The sequence below is a fragment of the Kryptolebias marmoratus genome, linkage group LG7, assembly GCF_001649575.2.
Source record: "Kryptolebias marmoratus isolate JLee-2015 linkage group LG7, ASM164957v2, whole genome shotgun sequence".
NCBI lineage: Eukaryota > Metazoa > Chordata > Actinopteri > Cyprinodontiformes > Rivulidae > Kryptolebias > Kryptolebias marmoratus.
The window spans coordinates 18744322-18761185 of NC_051436.1; the positions used below are offsets into that span (position 1 = coordinate 18744322).

Genomic DNA, 16864 nt, shown 5'->3' on the forward strand with positions numbered 1-16864 from the left:
TATAAATGTGACTCAAAAAACAAAAAAGAACAAAACAAAAATAATCCATTGAATATATGAAGTGTTTCAAAGAGCTCCTCGGTTCCCATTTCTTTCAGCAAGGCTCTAAAATTATTCAAGAAGCAGCACTCCAGTACACCACTTAGATCATAACAGTGGTAAAACATATAGTTCCCATCTCAGCTAGACAGTTTTCTTACTGAAAAGGTTGAATTGAATTATATTGTTAGAGTAAAGATTTACATTTATATTTAACCATTTTTAAAAGAACAATTGCCACAGTAATGAGAAAAACGCTATTTCATTTTGTTTTCATCTTGGAGATTTTGTTTAAAGCCTAATCTACCTATGCAATGATTCCTGTTCTGCAGCCAATGAATATTTAGACCGTACCTACTTCCCCACCTCACCAAAACCTCATTCACTTGAGGGTAACCTTGTGAAAATATAACACTAGCTTTAAATTGGCCTATCTGCACTTCAAAAAAAGATGTTTTTTGTACTTCAGCTGGTCTAAGTACTTCTAAATGGTCTAAGAATTTGTGACCTCAAAAAGATATTCACAAAAAAGTGTAACTTTGAAATTTTTAAAGTAATTTCTTGTCCATTTAAACCAATTAGTAACAAACTCATTGTTAGTTTAAGTGTGTTTGCTTAACACAAATCTTAGACATCTCCTCTACTGTCAAGTTAAAGGTTTCCTGTCTGTCTGCTAAGTGGCTCTTCATTAGATTTACTTGCAACATTTGTCCTTAAAGTGCTTCAGGATTGCAAGTGTATCAGAAAATGTTAGCAACTTGTATTAAGCATTTGATAAAGACTTTTTAGAACAGACAATCCGGGGTCTACCGGTGGCTGCAACAGCCTTAAAATTCAAGTGTAAGTATTCAATTTCAATATTTAAACAGAGTTTTTAAAAGTTCTATTGTTTGAATATCCTCACAGATGAAAAAAGTGTTAACCACCCAGAATGAATAATTCAATTGTACCATAATTATATACAGATGTAGACCAATGATGGGCATGATTCAATTTGCACATCTTGAATGAGCACCACAGGGTGTAAAAGTAGCCATCATGAGTGGAAAGACTGTGTTATCAGGAAATTGCCAGAGTGTTGGACAGTCAGTCAGAACAGTGAATGAAGGTCAGCAGACAGATTTACAAGACATCAGGATGAGCACTTGACAAAGTTGGATAGGGGTCACATTCTGTGTTTACATGAATAGCATGCATTGGTCTAGCATTTAAAATATGTAGCGGCTTACAACAACCGAATGACTTCTTTCCTAGCTGAATCCTTACTTGTAGCCAAGTCCAATGTGGCACCACACCTGACTGATGTTGTTTGTGTATATGGCCAACTTTGTTAACCATTTGATCTGATATCATAATCATTGCAAAGCAGACACATGACCTTTTAACATATACAGTTTTATTTTTTAATTTTTCCCCCACTCTGGGTACCTAACTTTCTATTTGTCAGTGAGTGGATTTAGAAACATTAACTTGTTAACACTAAAAGTCCTTATGACTGAATATGTCATAATGAATAAGTCATTTTTTTGCTGGCTAAGATGATTTAGCTGTGGTGGCCATCTTGTGGTGACTCCAAAGGCTAAGCAGTTGTAGCTGTACAAACCAGGATTACTTGTTGAGAGCTTCATTAAAACCCCTCCAGTGATTTATGAGATATTTTGCTAAGTAACAAGGTTACAGCCAACAGGTAATACCAAACTTAAAAGCAGAAATATGACACAATGTGAAGTGCTCAGAGCAGATAATCCTTTTTAAGATGAGTTGACTGTGGCGACCATCTTGAATTGAGTTGTCTCCAGATGTTAATCAGTTGAAGCTGTACACGCCAAAAACATTTTACACAAAACTTCAAGCTGAAACTTAGATGCCTTTTAGCTACCATGCTCTGAATTCTGAATGGACTGAGGTGGCATGAAGGGTTGAAGCCAACCCACCACTGATGTGCCTTTGTGCCACTAAGTGAGGTAGTAAGAAAGCCACAACGGTTGACATGTGACAAGGTAAGCCAGCTTTGTGGCTCAATATTGGAATAAAATGACTGCATACAGTCTGTGTGAACACCTGGCAGAGGAATTAAACAACAGACAAATTTATCACCAAGGGGAGGATGATAAACAAGATGATGAACAGTCAAAAAAAAAACAAAAAAAAACAAAAACGTTAAAACAAAACAAATGTTAAAAAAACAAAACAACTGGACTTCTATTCTGTATATGAAGATGTTTCACTTTCCATCTGGAGATCTTTTTCAATTCAAAACTGGAGTGTGTCGAGTTCGAAGTCATTTAAACTCCACACTCTCAAATTTTTGAATTGAAAAAGATCTCCTGATGGAAAGCGAAATGTCTTCAGCTACCGAATAAAAGTGTAGTTGTTTTGTTTCATAACCTTTTTTTATGAGGGAGGATTGCGCAGTCTTAGACGACTGAGAATCTACACCAGCATCATAAACTGTAACTTTTGTATTAAGTTTAAAAAAATTGGTCAATCGCAAAGAGAATTACTTAACTAAGTTAATTAACTAACCTGATTAGGGCAAACAACAAAAGCTAATCAGATGAAGATGCACCAAAAGACCAAGGATAGTAGTATAGGAATGGAAAAAAAAACGATCATGATGCTAATGTCTGAAAGCATGTCAAGAGCAGGAATTTAGGTTTGCACTTAGCAAACAGTGAATTTGTCAGGATTTGGGTTTTGTTTAAGTTATTCTTTAAGTTTCTTTTGTATTAGGTTTATTGTTTCTTTTGTTTTTTGATTGTCTTCATGTTTACTCTTGTCTTTGTTCAGTTTTTGCTCTTGTTTTTTGCATTCCTGTCACCATTCACTTCTCCTCAGTTTATCTCTGCCACGCCCATCTTCACCTGATCCAAGTTGAAATCATTCACCTGTGCCCACTTCACCTCTGTCTTTAAAACCTGGTCATCTCCTCCACTTACTCACTGGTCCGTTGTCACTTCTGGTTCCTCTTAATCTCTGAATTTTGTTATGTTTTGTATTTAGTTTCTTTTGCTGCCACATTAGCTTTTGTTTTTGTTTTTCTCATTTTTTATTTTATTTTTTTTTCTGGAACTCTCAGTCATGAGTATGCACACTGAGTTCACCTCAATTTCCACCCCACCTGATGCTATTGTTGGTAAGTCAGCGGTTACACAAAGTCTCAGTGACAGTCACTTTGACCCAGCCAATTAATTGGTAAATTAATCTGCTAGTACCAATAATAAGTGAGTTATTTAATCAAGCAGCAGGGCTTGGCAATTGTAACCACAGACCATTAACTTGTGTTGAACATTACAGCATTAGTCTAATAACACCTAACAGAGCAAACCCACTCATTATAAAGAAACAGAGAGAAGACCTTGATAGCAGGCCTTGATAGCAGGTCTTGATAGCAGGCCTCTTTAGTATTTGTAAGTAGCCTTCTTAACCCCTCACAATGTAGCAAAGCACACTGAAATATTGCTGCTTCAGACTCAGGAGAGCCTTCAAAAAATCTTTTATATGAATATTTTACCCGTTTCATAGACAAATTGCACTGTGCTGAATCCCTTCCCTTTTAAATACACCCCTGTTGTACCCTCCTTCTTTCTTTTATCTGTACACTCTTTCCCAGACTTTCAAGTTCATTCCTCATTTCTTCTTTGTATGGTCTTAATTTAGTTCACTTGGTATTACAACAAGTCTGCAGCAGGCATTTGAAAAACTATGAGATTATTATTTTTTATTCTTCCCATTGTATTTCTTTTAAAAAGGGGGATGTTGGCTATTTCCAACCGAGTAACTGATGAAAAGTGTTAATCACAATTCAACAAAATAAAACCATTTGAACAGGAAGCAGCTTTGAACTGGAAACACATTGGATGGTAATATTTGACTAATGTTCATTCACTTTACTTTTTATATGCTTTTTTATAAATAATTGCAAATGTTTTTTTTGCAAAGTCGTTTTTGTACACCAAAAAATAATCTCAATTTAGGCAATGCTTATTTATTCCTATTCTGTTAGAGGAGAAAAATGATGAGACAAGATTGAATTTTTGAATACGGAACTGTAGACGACATGTTTCTTTAAGTGTAACCATTTTCTTTTTTTTCCCTCAAATGTAATCTCCTTCTCATTCTTATTTAGCATTTAGCTCTTTGCTGATGCCTCACACAGTCCTGGTGGCAGGCTAAAATTACTTGGTCTTCTGGGAACACTAATGGCAAATCAGGGTGGCACTTTGGTGTTTTTGCAAAGAAAAATGACAAAAAAAAGCACTTAATGAAATTGGCAGTCAAATGTGAGTGTTTCTCAGTGACAGTGTTGACAATGGAGAAACTTGTTTCTGAAAAAAAAATATAATTCAAAGTGGTGAAAACACTGGTACTTCCAAAAAGAAGTAAATCTTTTACTGCAAATCTTAAAAAGAAACTTTAAACAAAATCTCAATGCTGACGTGTTTTGAACAAGTCTAAAGAGTTTACAAGTGCTGTGATGTGTTGCCCTAAGATGATTTCTGACTTGATGTGGGTGTGTATCTTTCTGTGTGTGTTTGTTTGTGTGTGTCTTGTCAAGGAGCACTTGCCTTTGGAGAAGGTATGGGTTGAGGGGTGCAGAAGGGGATTTGGTGAATTACCAGGCTGCAGCCTCAGCATCGAGTCCAGAGGATTAGACCAAGGACTCAGGTCCAGGAAAGAGATGTGCAGACGCACAAGAAGAAGGAGATCAGTGTGTGTGTGTGTGCATTTGTGTGTAAAGTATTGGTCACCCATGGCCTGCAAGCACCATGTAACATCAAAAAGGTACATTGTCAATTCACAGCTGAAAAACCTCAGGGTCACTGAAGACATATGGGTGGTATGTGGTAGTTTAGTTGAAATATCTGCAAGGTTATACACTTTTAAAAGTGCACTGGACTTTAGACTACTTGTGCAAGTGTCTAAACCTGAGTGATACATTAGTGACCAGTTGTGTGTTTTTGGTAAAAACCAGAGAAATGATAATATCATTGAGGAAGTGGTTATGGATTTCTTCTCAGAGCAAGATATTTGCAAGTCTAAAACTTAGTTACAAATTTTCTGTGTGCATGTGTTGGTTTTCTAGTTTCCTCTCACAGACCACAATTGAGCATATTACCGTATTTTCTGCACCATAAGGCGCACTGGATTATAAGGCGCATGCTAAAACATACGTTCTACAAAAAAAAAAAAAAGGTCACGGAAGCTAAACAGTAAGTTTTATTGAACTTTATTATACTATGTAACAATTATTTTACAAATTATTTTTTATCATTCGTCTTCAACAAATCCATCAAAGTCCTCATCTTCTGTCTGAATTGAACAGCTGGACAATTTCGCCATCAGACATGCTAGGTTCCATCTCATTGTCGGAGTCAGTCTCATTGCCAGGGAGCTGTTCAGCAATGATGCTGGCTTTTGCGAAAGCTCCGACAACAGTTAAAGGAGATACCTTAGACCAGGCATCCACAATCCATTCGCATATAATGGCGTAACTCACCCGGCGCTGCCCCTGTCTTAGTAAATGTGTGTTCGCCATAGGTCATCCATCGCTCCCACGGAACTCGCAACTTCACTTTAAACGAGCTGTTTACACCAACGTCCAGCGGTTGGAGTTCTTTTTTAATCCTTCTGGAATGATGGCAAGCTCCGAATTGTATTATATTACATATTGTTCTCTGATTGGTTTATCGCTGCCAGCGTACATACCAGTACTGTACACATTACCGTACGTCCCTGTGTCAGGGACAGATTTTGGAATTCAGTGCACACATAAGGCACCCCACCGTTTTAAAAAAAATTTAAGGCTTTTAGGTGCGCCTTATAGACCGGAAAATACGGTAGGTTATTTATTGACTAAATTGTCACAAGATGTGCACGAGAGCATGAATGGCTCTCTGCTTCCTTGTCTCTATGTGTCCTGTGATGAACTGGTGATCTGTCTGAGGTGTATACCAACTCTTGCCCAATGATTGCTGGAGATAGGCACCAGCTCCCCATGACCCTGTACGGAAAAGCTGGTAAAGACAATGGATTGATACGCTTGTCATTTAGGTTCACAGAAGACTTAAAAGAAGCACCTTTTAGCCAGTTGTGCTCATTAACGCTTTTTTTAATGTTTATAAGCATACGTCATGACTATAGTATACTCATGACAACCTCCCTTTTTAGCTCAGCTATTTTTTATTTATTTTTTTACTTTGACAAACTGTTACAGTGTTCATCACTGTATACATCATTGCACACACTTCACTTGTCCACCTATCAGTGTTAATTTTTTGTCTACCCTTTCTTTTGACCACAAAATATTTTAACTCCTCCTTTAAAACCAGTGTCTCATTTCCAGCCTAGAGTCAGCAATCCACCTTCTTCCATTCAAGGACATGGAAGTGCTAATCTTCATCCTAACTGTTTGGTCATCTGCTGGAAACTGCACCACTAGATTCATGTCCAAGTCATTTTCAAAGTATTGTTTTTGTCACAGGGTATAGAATCATGTCATTGCATTCTTTACCAAAATGAAATTCTACTTATATTAGATCAGTGGTTCTGTAATATTTTTATGATGCTTCCCCTTTTTTTTCTTTTTTTTTTTTTTTTGGGCGGGGAAAAAAAACCCAAACAAAAACAACAAATGAGACGCATTGTTTTTGTTTTTCTCCTAAAAGGAATTTCACCAATGTAAACTTTGCACAGATTGTTATTTTCAGTTGTGAAACTCTTGATGTGGATCACAGGGTTTTACTACTTACAACATAAGGCAGATCAGAGAGAAGTGAATGTTTTTTATTTTTTTCTACATTTAGTTTTTTATGTGGAATCCAATAATAATCACTTTTTATTTATTTGGGTTTTTTTTTGGTTGTCTAATGATAAATTATATATTCAAAGTTGTCACTTCTTTGTGCAGTTGTAGGTTATAGATTGTATTCCTGACAGATTTATCACACGCATTCAGTAAAGTATCCCTCTTTCCTACAGCAATGTTTCTGAATCTCTCACAACGCCAATGTCCTTATATTTTACACCCTCAATGTCTATTAAAGTGATCTTCAGTAGTTCTCTATGTCTTCTGAAGTTCTTTCAAAACTTTACTTTGGAAATTTGCTGTTTTAGCTCATTTTCACTTTTTGCATCTGATAAATTACTGATAATATGATATAGACTGTAGTTAAAATCATTCAAGTATATACGGCATCTAACCGAAAGCGTGATCCAGTCAGACAAAATAGCAAAAAAGCAATTTTTAAAATGTGTCATCAGGGTATTTGTATCAGCTTGCATGTCACAAAGAAATAATGTTTTGTTTCTGTGATTCCACAAAATATAGTTCAGCAAAGACCTGATGCAGAACCTGAGACCTAGCTGATGATCTACTATGTACTAGTTTAAGCTAATAGTGTTTTGGGAATAAATTCACTTTTGCTAAAGTAAAATTTGTGTTAAAGTAGTATTTTATGTTTCAGCTAAGCAACTGCAATGAATTGCATTTTTGTTTGTACAGAAAATTGTTAAGAGTACCTCAGTGTTCAAAGAATCAATGCAGTTCTGAATTTTTCGAAAAGCTAAAAGAGGAGAAATATGATATTTTCTTCTAACTCTCATTGAAACTCTGGTAGCAGCATTTTGGATCAACTGAATACTTTTTAAAGAGCATTTCAGACACCCATGTAAGAAAACAATTACAATAGTCCAGCCTAGAGTGAAAAATACATGGACCAGTTTTTCTGCATAATCTTGAGACAAGATTTTTCTAACTTTGGTGGCATTACATAGGTAAAGAAAAGCAGTCCTGGTAAAAATTTTAATGTGGGGGTTGAAAGACAACACCAAAATTCTTTACATTAGAAGTAGAGGCCAAATTAATGTCATGTAAAGGAAGTGAAAGACTGCAAAGTTTATTCCTAGGATGCTCAGGTTCAAAAACCACAACCTCTGTCTTGTCTGAGTTTAAAAGCAGACAAAGTTGTTATGTCTTTAAAACATGCTTGTAATCTAAGTAACTGACTAGATTCATCAGGTTTCATAGATAAATATAAGTGAGTATTGTGAACAATGAAAATTTATCACATGATGCTTAATAACTTTACTTTATAGAAACATACATAAGGTAAAGAGCACTGGTCCAAGCACTGAACTTTGAGGAACTCCATGACAAACTTCAGTGTATGAAGAAGATTCATTATTAACATTTACAAACTGGAATCTATCAAAAAATATGATTTAAACCAATTTAGAGTTGTTTCTGTAATGCCAATATTATGTTCAAGCCTCTTTAATAGAAATAAACTTGTGATCAACTATATTGAATGCAGCACTGAGATCTATCAGGACAATTATAGACACACGTCCACTGTCTGAGGCCATGAGAATATCATTGGTAACTTTCACCAGTGCTGTTTTTGTGCTATGATGAATTTTTACTTATAGTTGTTTTTTGTTTGTTTGTTAAACAAACAAATTCCCGAGGGAGACTATTTGTTGCTGTTTCATGTCCTGACAGAGGCATGTTGGGGAGATAGAATATCACCTGAAACACTTCAGATTGGTATCATGCTGAGTTAGAGGGTTTTTCTGAATTTACTGATTTCTAATGTGTTGTTTATGTTGATGCCTCACCATTACCTTCCCTGCCTCACTTCCTATATGGATTTTTTAGAAGAAAAAAAAATGCCTAAAATGTAACTATTTTTGCATGTAGATTAAGGTAAGCAAAACAAAATTAAATGGCAGTACTTTGAAAGTCTGGTTTGTTTCATACTACTCTACTCTCTTTTAACACATGTTATCCAGGATTAAACCAGTGGTTTTAATGTCAGACTGTACTCAGGATCACATTTAAAACGTCTGAAGTCTTAACAGCTTTTCCAGATATTATTTCCCCTCTTGACAAACAGTAATCACTGCACAACCACTCAAACCTCTGTACCAGAAAGTGTACATGAAGGTATTAAGTGTAGCTCGACATCTTTCAGATGGAACACTTACATTACAATTACTCATCTATGCTTCGGTATTAATAATGTCATATATAATAATGTAGCAATCAGAGGCACCAAACAGGTATACTCGCATTAATTACATGACTTATGTAAGACTTTTAAATGGAGACTATTACTTGTTTGTATGCATTTTCATATTGCTATTTGTGTAATTTTAGTTAGGCAATATAATCTGAAACCCATTTTCACCAGAGCCTATGAGTACTGCAATTCATAAAAATAGTTATCATGAGGAAATGAAAGATGCCCAACAGATCTTTTCACTCCATCTTGACTTTACACACTGAGGTGCATCTCTTACAGGTTTATATTATGCAATGTGGAAATTAACTGAGGTGCAACAGTTTTATGACATGGATATAAAGTTTTGTTTTATGTTTGTTTGTTTGTTTGTTTGTTGTTGTTTTTAGTATATTACTGAACATGACACAGAACAGGATCAAAGTAAAAATTGCCTTAAAAAGATTCTCTCTCTCATTATTCTGGCATTTAGCAAATAAAAATATTTTTGAAAATCCTAATTGACCTAGAACAAGAAAAGTTTATTCCAATTTCACATCAGACAGTGTGAAAAAAAGGCACGTGTCTTTTTATTTGGTGTATGTAAAGTTCTAGTTTCAACTGTACATCTTTTTGACCCATTCAAATTTTGGCCAATGTTTTTACTGAAGTATGCCTAAATCTATAGAGATCCAAAGTCTGGATTTTCTCACTTGTTTTCCCCAATATCTAATTGCTGTGTAGGCCTCAACCCATAGTTTTGTAAAATTTTTGTACGGCGTTTTCCAAAACTGCTGAAGTAGAAGTGAACCAGAAATTGTGACAAAACAATTAACTGCCGTACACCTAATAACAAAAATGTTTTGATGTTAACCTTGAAATCCTTATTGTATCCTTATCATTTCATGCTGAGAAGGGACAAAGTTACAGTCGTTTTTGTACAACCTTGTATCCAACATTATGCATATCTTATGCAATTTTGTGAGATCTTGCAAGATGTGATAATGCTCTGAGTATTTGTTGGGAATGACTCTCAGCTACTACCACAACAAATTTTAACTTAGTATCTGTAATAGAGTGTGATAGACATTTTTGTGTTAGCTAATTTGATTAGCTGTTGTAACCATATTCAACTGGGGTAACTTTCAAATTAATGCAGATGTACATTTAATGATTATGAGTTTCAGTCTAATTCGTCATGTGGTTCATAAGATACTTTGCTAACAGACAAACAGGATTGACACCAACAATTAATGTCAAAGTTTTAAGTAAAAATAACACACATTATGTAGTGCTTAAATTATGTGTTGTGGATAATGGTCAGCCACACCAAAATTTAGCTCGATACTTGTACTATTCATCAAGTTACAGACATTTTTTCTGTGTTTTCTAAAGTCAATTGGCTGTGGGGGCCATCTTGAATGGGGTTGACTCTAAAAGTTAATTGTGTGTAGTTGTTTATTCAGTGATTACTTTCTTGGAGTTTCAATAAAATAGACTTACTGTTTCATGAGATATTTAGTTTACATTACAGACAACTGAACACACACATCTTATTGTTTTTTGCCTTTGGCAGCAGGAGAAAATAATGTAAGTGGCAGTAGTTGATAAAGGAATCCAGATCCAGTTGTGCCCTGGCAGGACATTTTAGAACTTTATATTTTTAAAACAGATGCTCTGGAGTGATTTTCACTCTTGGTTATAACTAACCTGAAATCTACACCAGCATGGTTTGTCCTTAACAAGTCCTTGTTAGGACTGGGTTTGTAGTTGTATGTGTGTGTGCATTATACCAAATTCATTCATGTGTGTCATATTCTCTCCACAAACCTTTCCCTCCACATTTATGGACAGGAAGGGTTGACAGCTAAGCAATGGTGAAAGAGAGGTGAGAGCTGAAATTTAAATTGACTGTAAACAGGGGTCACTGTTTCTCATCTGTGAGACTTAACCACCTCTACCAAAAACATAAAAAAGGGACGGGTTGTCATGAGAAATTTTGCTGCATCCCTACCTCTGATTAGCAGCCATAGACCTACAAAAAAGCCAGTTGGTGTTCAGTGTGATGAGGGGTTTTATGTACTACAAAGAGTTGGTGGATTATGTGGCTAGTGCTCAGTGGAGCTCGCCAGCCTTACCCCAAGTATGATTCCTTCTCAAAACACCTTCACGAGCGTTACAGTTCTGCTGGGAACCAGCTGCTGTTATTTACTATCCTACAGGGGCCACTAGAGACTTTATGGCTTTTTCCTCTGAGTCCTATCAGCCTTGCAGAATAATGTGTCCTCACTAAAACATGATTACCCCAGCTCTATGTCCTGCACTTGAAGATGGCTGCCACGACCTTATATCCACAGCTGCAATGACATTATATTATATGAAGACAGGTATGCTGCTTTGTACATTTTTATTTCTCCTATGGTATACTGGCTGTGGCTGGGGAGAGGTGAGGAGACATGATCGATGAGATATGTTTGAACAACTATCTGTTCGTTTTATCCGTTTCACCATCTCAGCCTCCTTGTCTCATACGCACAGACTCCCTTCTTCCTTTCTGCTGTCATTGGCTACATTTTATGTGTTAGAGCATGTTTTTCTGTGTCAGAGGTAGCAGGGCAACCGATACCACTCGGGAGCTGGAGATACCCTTGTCAGAATCCAGGATATTAACAAACGAGGCCTGGAAGGCTGAGGTGTCTTGATTGTGTTCATTCCTCAATTCCTCCCTTTTTTTCTGCCATCGTCTTCCCCCTTAAATGTCTTAGCTCTGTCTTGGCTCTCCTGCTGAAACCTGAGAAGAATAAGGCTGCAATTACAAAGCAAAGCACCACACTCCATCTGTCCTGGCTTGGAGTCCTGCTCTGCTCCACAAACGGGGAATGGAAAGGCCTCTTCTTTCTATGGACTTTGGATGGTTTTGATTTTGCCATTATGCATGGCGGCCTATCATGGGTCACTTTGTTTAATGCTGGCATGAAAGAAAAAAATAATAAAAGAGAGACAGAACTCTAAGCAGCAGCTTACTGGCTTGCAATTCGGCACTGACCAGATACTGTTGGCATTAAAGTGTTGAACACATAAGGACCCAAAGAACTAAAATTAAAGAAAATGCTGATTGTCTTCAACAGCCTTTACCATAGACAACAGATGCACAGTCATTATTTGTTGTGGTTTTTTAGCATAGATGAAAACTTAAAGTTTCCCTCCAAAGAAATACTTTTTGTAAAACATTTAGTTATTTTACTGGTGACAATTCAGTCACCTGTATAACATATGTATTTGTCTTAACATATACAGTATCACCAACCAAACAAATACAATTGAGGTCTTTAACTAATTCTTTTGTTTTAGAGTGTTTATAATATTTCAGTTGTGGATAATGCAAGCTTTCTATTTGCTTCTAATTATAGAAAAGTTACTAAATTGAAAAGTATGGAGGCTAACAAGACTGAATGTTCTCATACACGTTGATTTTCTTGGTTTTGGATTTGAACTCCTCATTATTAAAACCTAAACAAATTGAACTTGGCGGGCTTAAATCACATTGTACAAATGGTAATGACAATATTGTAAGACAAAAAAGGGGATTACCATAGATTTCATTTATATGAAATCACACCTTACATGTTTTATGTGCTCAGTCTATTTTGACCAGACTTTATAGAACTTCTTTCTTTGTACTAAAAAAGTTATCTTCTCCAATATGTGAACATCATGTACAATTTCAATCCATTCCTCAATAGCAGGTGGTTTCAGATTTATTCGTCTTTTCATGATAGTTCTTTTACTTGTTGCCAATTTTTTTTTTTTTTTTTTATCACATCTGTTCCAGTTTTTAAAATTTATAATCACCCAAGAACATTATGACACAGTCAAATATAACTTTTAAACTAAAAGCATTTTCTACATGTGTATGCATTTGTTCCCAATAAGTTTAGGGCCTTGGAAATCCTTTTGTATCAATCCCCTGACTTGTACTTTTCAATAATCTTTTCAGTGAGTTCAATTATGACAATAACTTTAAAGGGGGTGAAAAACAAATTCTTCCTTTGTAATAGTTCACCCATTTATTGTTTATGAGATGAAATTGTTTGTTTATTATTATACATGTTTCTCAGTTCGTGTTATTGACTTTCATTATCTGATTATTAGAACTCTTTATCAGAAATCTTTATTTCGGTAAATAAAAATGTTTAATTCAGGTATTTATTGTTTAGAAAATGCAATAGAAAATATACTGTGGGATTTTTTATAATGAATTCTATAAAACTAGTTTTTTAAGATTTTGACTGCATGGATAATTTGTATTGCTGAAAGAAAAAAAAACATGTCAAGAAGTAAGCGTTTGCCTTAAGTTTTCTTGTGACCTTTAAATCTTATCTCATAAAGAAAGTATGAATGTTGCCTTTGCAACATCATTGGTAGTCGTTTTTCTCCACCATCTCAATTAGCAGCTTTGTGTTGAAGCTTATGTGTGAAACAGTGCTCTTGTAGACATTAAATGCTAATTGCATTCTGACTCCTTTTTTTCACTGTGCTTTTATATCTCATTTAGTCGTAACTTTCCTTTGATGAGCAGGTGTGAACAGTATTTTGTAAACTTGCTGAACTGATACAGTTTTCTTTCTTTTTTTTGTCTTCCATGACAGGTGACTCATCTCCAGCTGGTAAGTCAATTTTCCTATATTTATTGTACTACCTTTCTGAATTTTTCATTTGCTCTCACCTCGCTGCCACAGTAACTGAGTGGGTATAGCTTTATTGTACAATGCAGACACGTATCATTTGTTTTAATTTCCACCTCCACATCAAACAAATTCAAAATATATAATTTAAAAAAAAAAACTATGCTTTTAACAGCTGACTCTTACATGGAAATTACCTTTGAATAAAATTATTTTCTTGCCTTTTCACTTATTTCATAATTTCATTCTTTATGCATTGCAGCTCTTTTAATTAGTCTCCTTTATTGTTGTTAAAACTTTATACACCATTTTGCTGTTGAACAAACTGAACACCTTACTTGCAAGACCTATAGACCCATTGCAGCATGACATCACAAGCACTTGCTGTACTGATCAGCGAATTATTGCCATTGTGGTATTGAAGAGCATGAAACGTGTGGAAGATTTCACAAGTGGATGGAAACAATGTATGCAGTGCTATTTATAATCAACCTATCTAAAAAAAACCAGGACCAAATATGGGAACCTGGAAGTTGAAGCCTGAAGGACACTAGTGGCCCTAAAAGCTTGTCACAGTACAAGTTTTAATAATGAAAAATAGAGCAAACACTAAGTTCGCAGATAGTTATTTAGTGCAGAGATATCAATGACTGTTGGAACCTTTAGGTCACCAACCATTTACTTAGTCTGCACTTTACTACAGGTGTTATTGTTTTCATAATTCTGTTTACTTTTGATGTTAACGTGACTAGGCAAGCCTAAACAATGCAACCATCATGTAACATTGGAAGACCTATGTGGATGTCTTGAGCTTGTAGCCACCTTCTGTTTATTTCCACCTTTCTCTAATGTAGCATATCAACTGAAATGGACAGAAACGGCAGTAGCAGTGAAAACTACTATTTACAAATAGGTCTGCCATCCTATTCACCCAGCTTTGCTGGTGTAGTGGGCACTGATGACAGATACATCCTTCTTTATTAGGTCATTTTTATCAGACACTATGTGAGATGCATTCATCATCATTTTTATAATTCAAATGAGTGAGTTGTGATGTCTCATAGTATAGCACTTCCTGTACATGCTCTGAATAGAAAAAAAATATCACTGTCCAATGACACGTATGTTTTCAGAGTCTCTTATGTGTAAAGTCCCAGGTAACTGACAGATTACTGTTATTGCCTGGATAGAAAACTTTGGCTATGTTTGCCTTACCAGCAATTACTTGTGATTAGATGTGAATTTGGTAACATTTGACCTCAAACAGAAAATTTATCACAGTATTGTTGTGATTTGTTCTCAGGCCTTAAATGTTTTTATCTGCCTAATTTATACTTTTGCCACTCCATGTTTCTTTTCTGCTAACCCCTTCTGTACATATGCTCAGATTTTCAGAACAAAGACTAAAACATGCAATGGGCTTATATGTTATCTTCTAATTAAAATACAGATTTCAAATGTTTCATTGAATGATTGGCTCTTTGGAAAACCACTTTTATTCAGTTTAAATGACATGTTGAGCTGCCCTGACTTAATAATTTTCCTGGGTTTAACCACTTGCTCCTCTCTCATTATCATATTCAGGTGGATTGTAAAAGTAATTCTGTATGAGTTTCTTTTCAAATTGAAGGACTTGGGTTGTGTCGTTCAAGTTGTACTTTACCTTAACACTGTCATTGTTTGGTTGCTTTGAGTGGTTGAATGCTCTCCTTTTTCAAATAGACCTGGTAGCTGTTGATAGGCACAATGTCTAATCTTTACCACTGTTAATCATTCATTGTGTGAGCATACTCTCCACATTGCTCCAGGTTTCAGTGTCCTTGATGTTCACCTCTAAATTGAAAAATGTAAACTTGTGGTCATTTTTTGTGTGTTGATGTTTACTAGGCTTAGACCTGCTATTAGGAAAGTAATTGAAACACAGACAGAGTCTTCATCTGTGATATGCTGACGAGTCACAGTACGCTAGCTTTCTATCAGCACAACAGTTGGAGTCAGTGAGGGTGGAAGAGATAGGCAAGGGAAGTGTTGGGAAAACACTGGACAGACTAATGGGATGTATCAACACCTAACTCAAACAAAAAGAAAATGAGAAGAGTAGTTTTTAAAACTCTGGCTGATAGCACTTTGTAACTATTGCTTTAGTGATGTGTCAGTGTTATTGCTTGCCTCTTAATAATTAGCTTTGTCTTGCTCCAGTGCCCATTATGCATTTTAAACTTGCAACAGTAATCTACGGCACAGCAAAATATGCTGCATAAAATGAGGAAAAATATGCAGTTATTCTGTGATGATAAAAATGTTTTTAACCAATTTAGTGGTGTATATTTTTTCCCTAAGAGACTTGCACTGTGATAATTCAAGCATGTCTCCTGATACTTACACATGAATACCTATTTATGTGTGTCTGCTTGTCATGGTTTGTCCACTGAGTGTTTGGCCCAGAGATCTGATGTTGTCTGAATACTAATGTGGCATACTGTGTGACTGCGGTAACTTGAAAACTAAGGGAACACTGGAGGTTTGAATGGAGACATTTTCATCCTAGGGGTTCAGTGGATACCCTGAGCAAGCCCAAATACTACATTCATTTCTTACCACCCTGTAAGGAGCAAGATCCAGACAGGAGGAGGTATAAACTCTAATTAAAATTTGATCAGGGAGGCAAGTGGAAATTAAGTTTCATCTTTATTAAAGCAGCAAGGCAAAAAGGAAGAAGATCAGTTGAGTTTGCTCTTGAGATAAAAGTTGTTTCTGCATCAGTCTGCAAAGCTATCATGGTTTGGATTCTGCAGACTTCTGATGTTGCTCAAAGAGAAAACCAGTCAAAGTTTTTTAGTAATCTGTTTATGTTTTTTTGAAAGATTTTCCTCCTATTTTCCTCCTAGACTTTTTTTTTATCATCACATATTTCATAAAACACCTGTGAGACTACGTTCACACTGCAGGCAAATGAGACCCAATTTTTACTCCTATCAGACCCAGGTCTTTTTTATATGTGGTACTGAATCCACTACATATCCATTAATTTTCAAGGCAACTGTACTGTGAACATTCATGTTGTATTTCATCCGACTTTTATGTCGGATGAAAGGTCGGAGGTCCCTCACGTCAAAGTCCCACCGCTCTTGGCTCTGA

General features: G+C 35.8%; 1 protein-coding gene across 5 annotated transcripts in view; it reads left to right on the forward strand.

Annotated features, from left to right (window-relative positions):
• The window catches only part of nrxn2b (neurexin 2b), a 967206-nt gene that overhangs the window by 305026 nt on the left and 645316 nt on the right, over positions 1 to 16864 (forward strand). For all 5 annotated transcript variants that reach the window (XM_037976383.1, XM_017422076.3, XM_037976382.1 and 2 more), the window contains exon 5: positions 13691 to 13708. In XM_037976383.1, coding sequence (XP_037832311.1) covers positions 13691 to 13708 — 18 coding nt within the window. The remainder of the gene's footprint in view (positions 1 to 13690; positions 13709 to 16864) is intronic.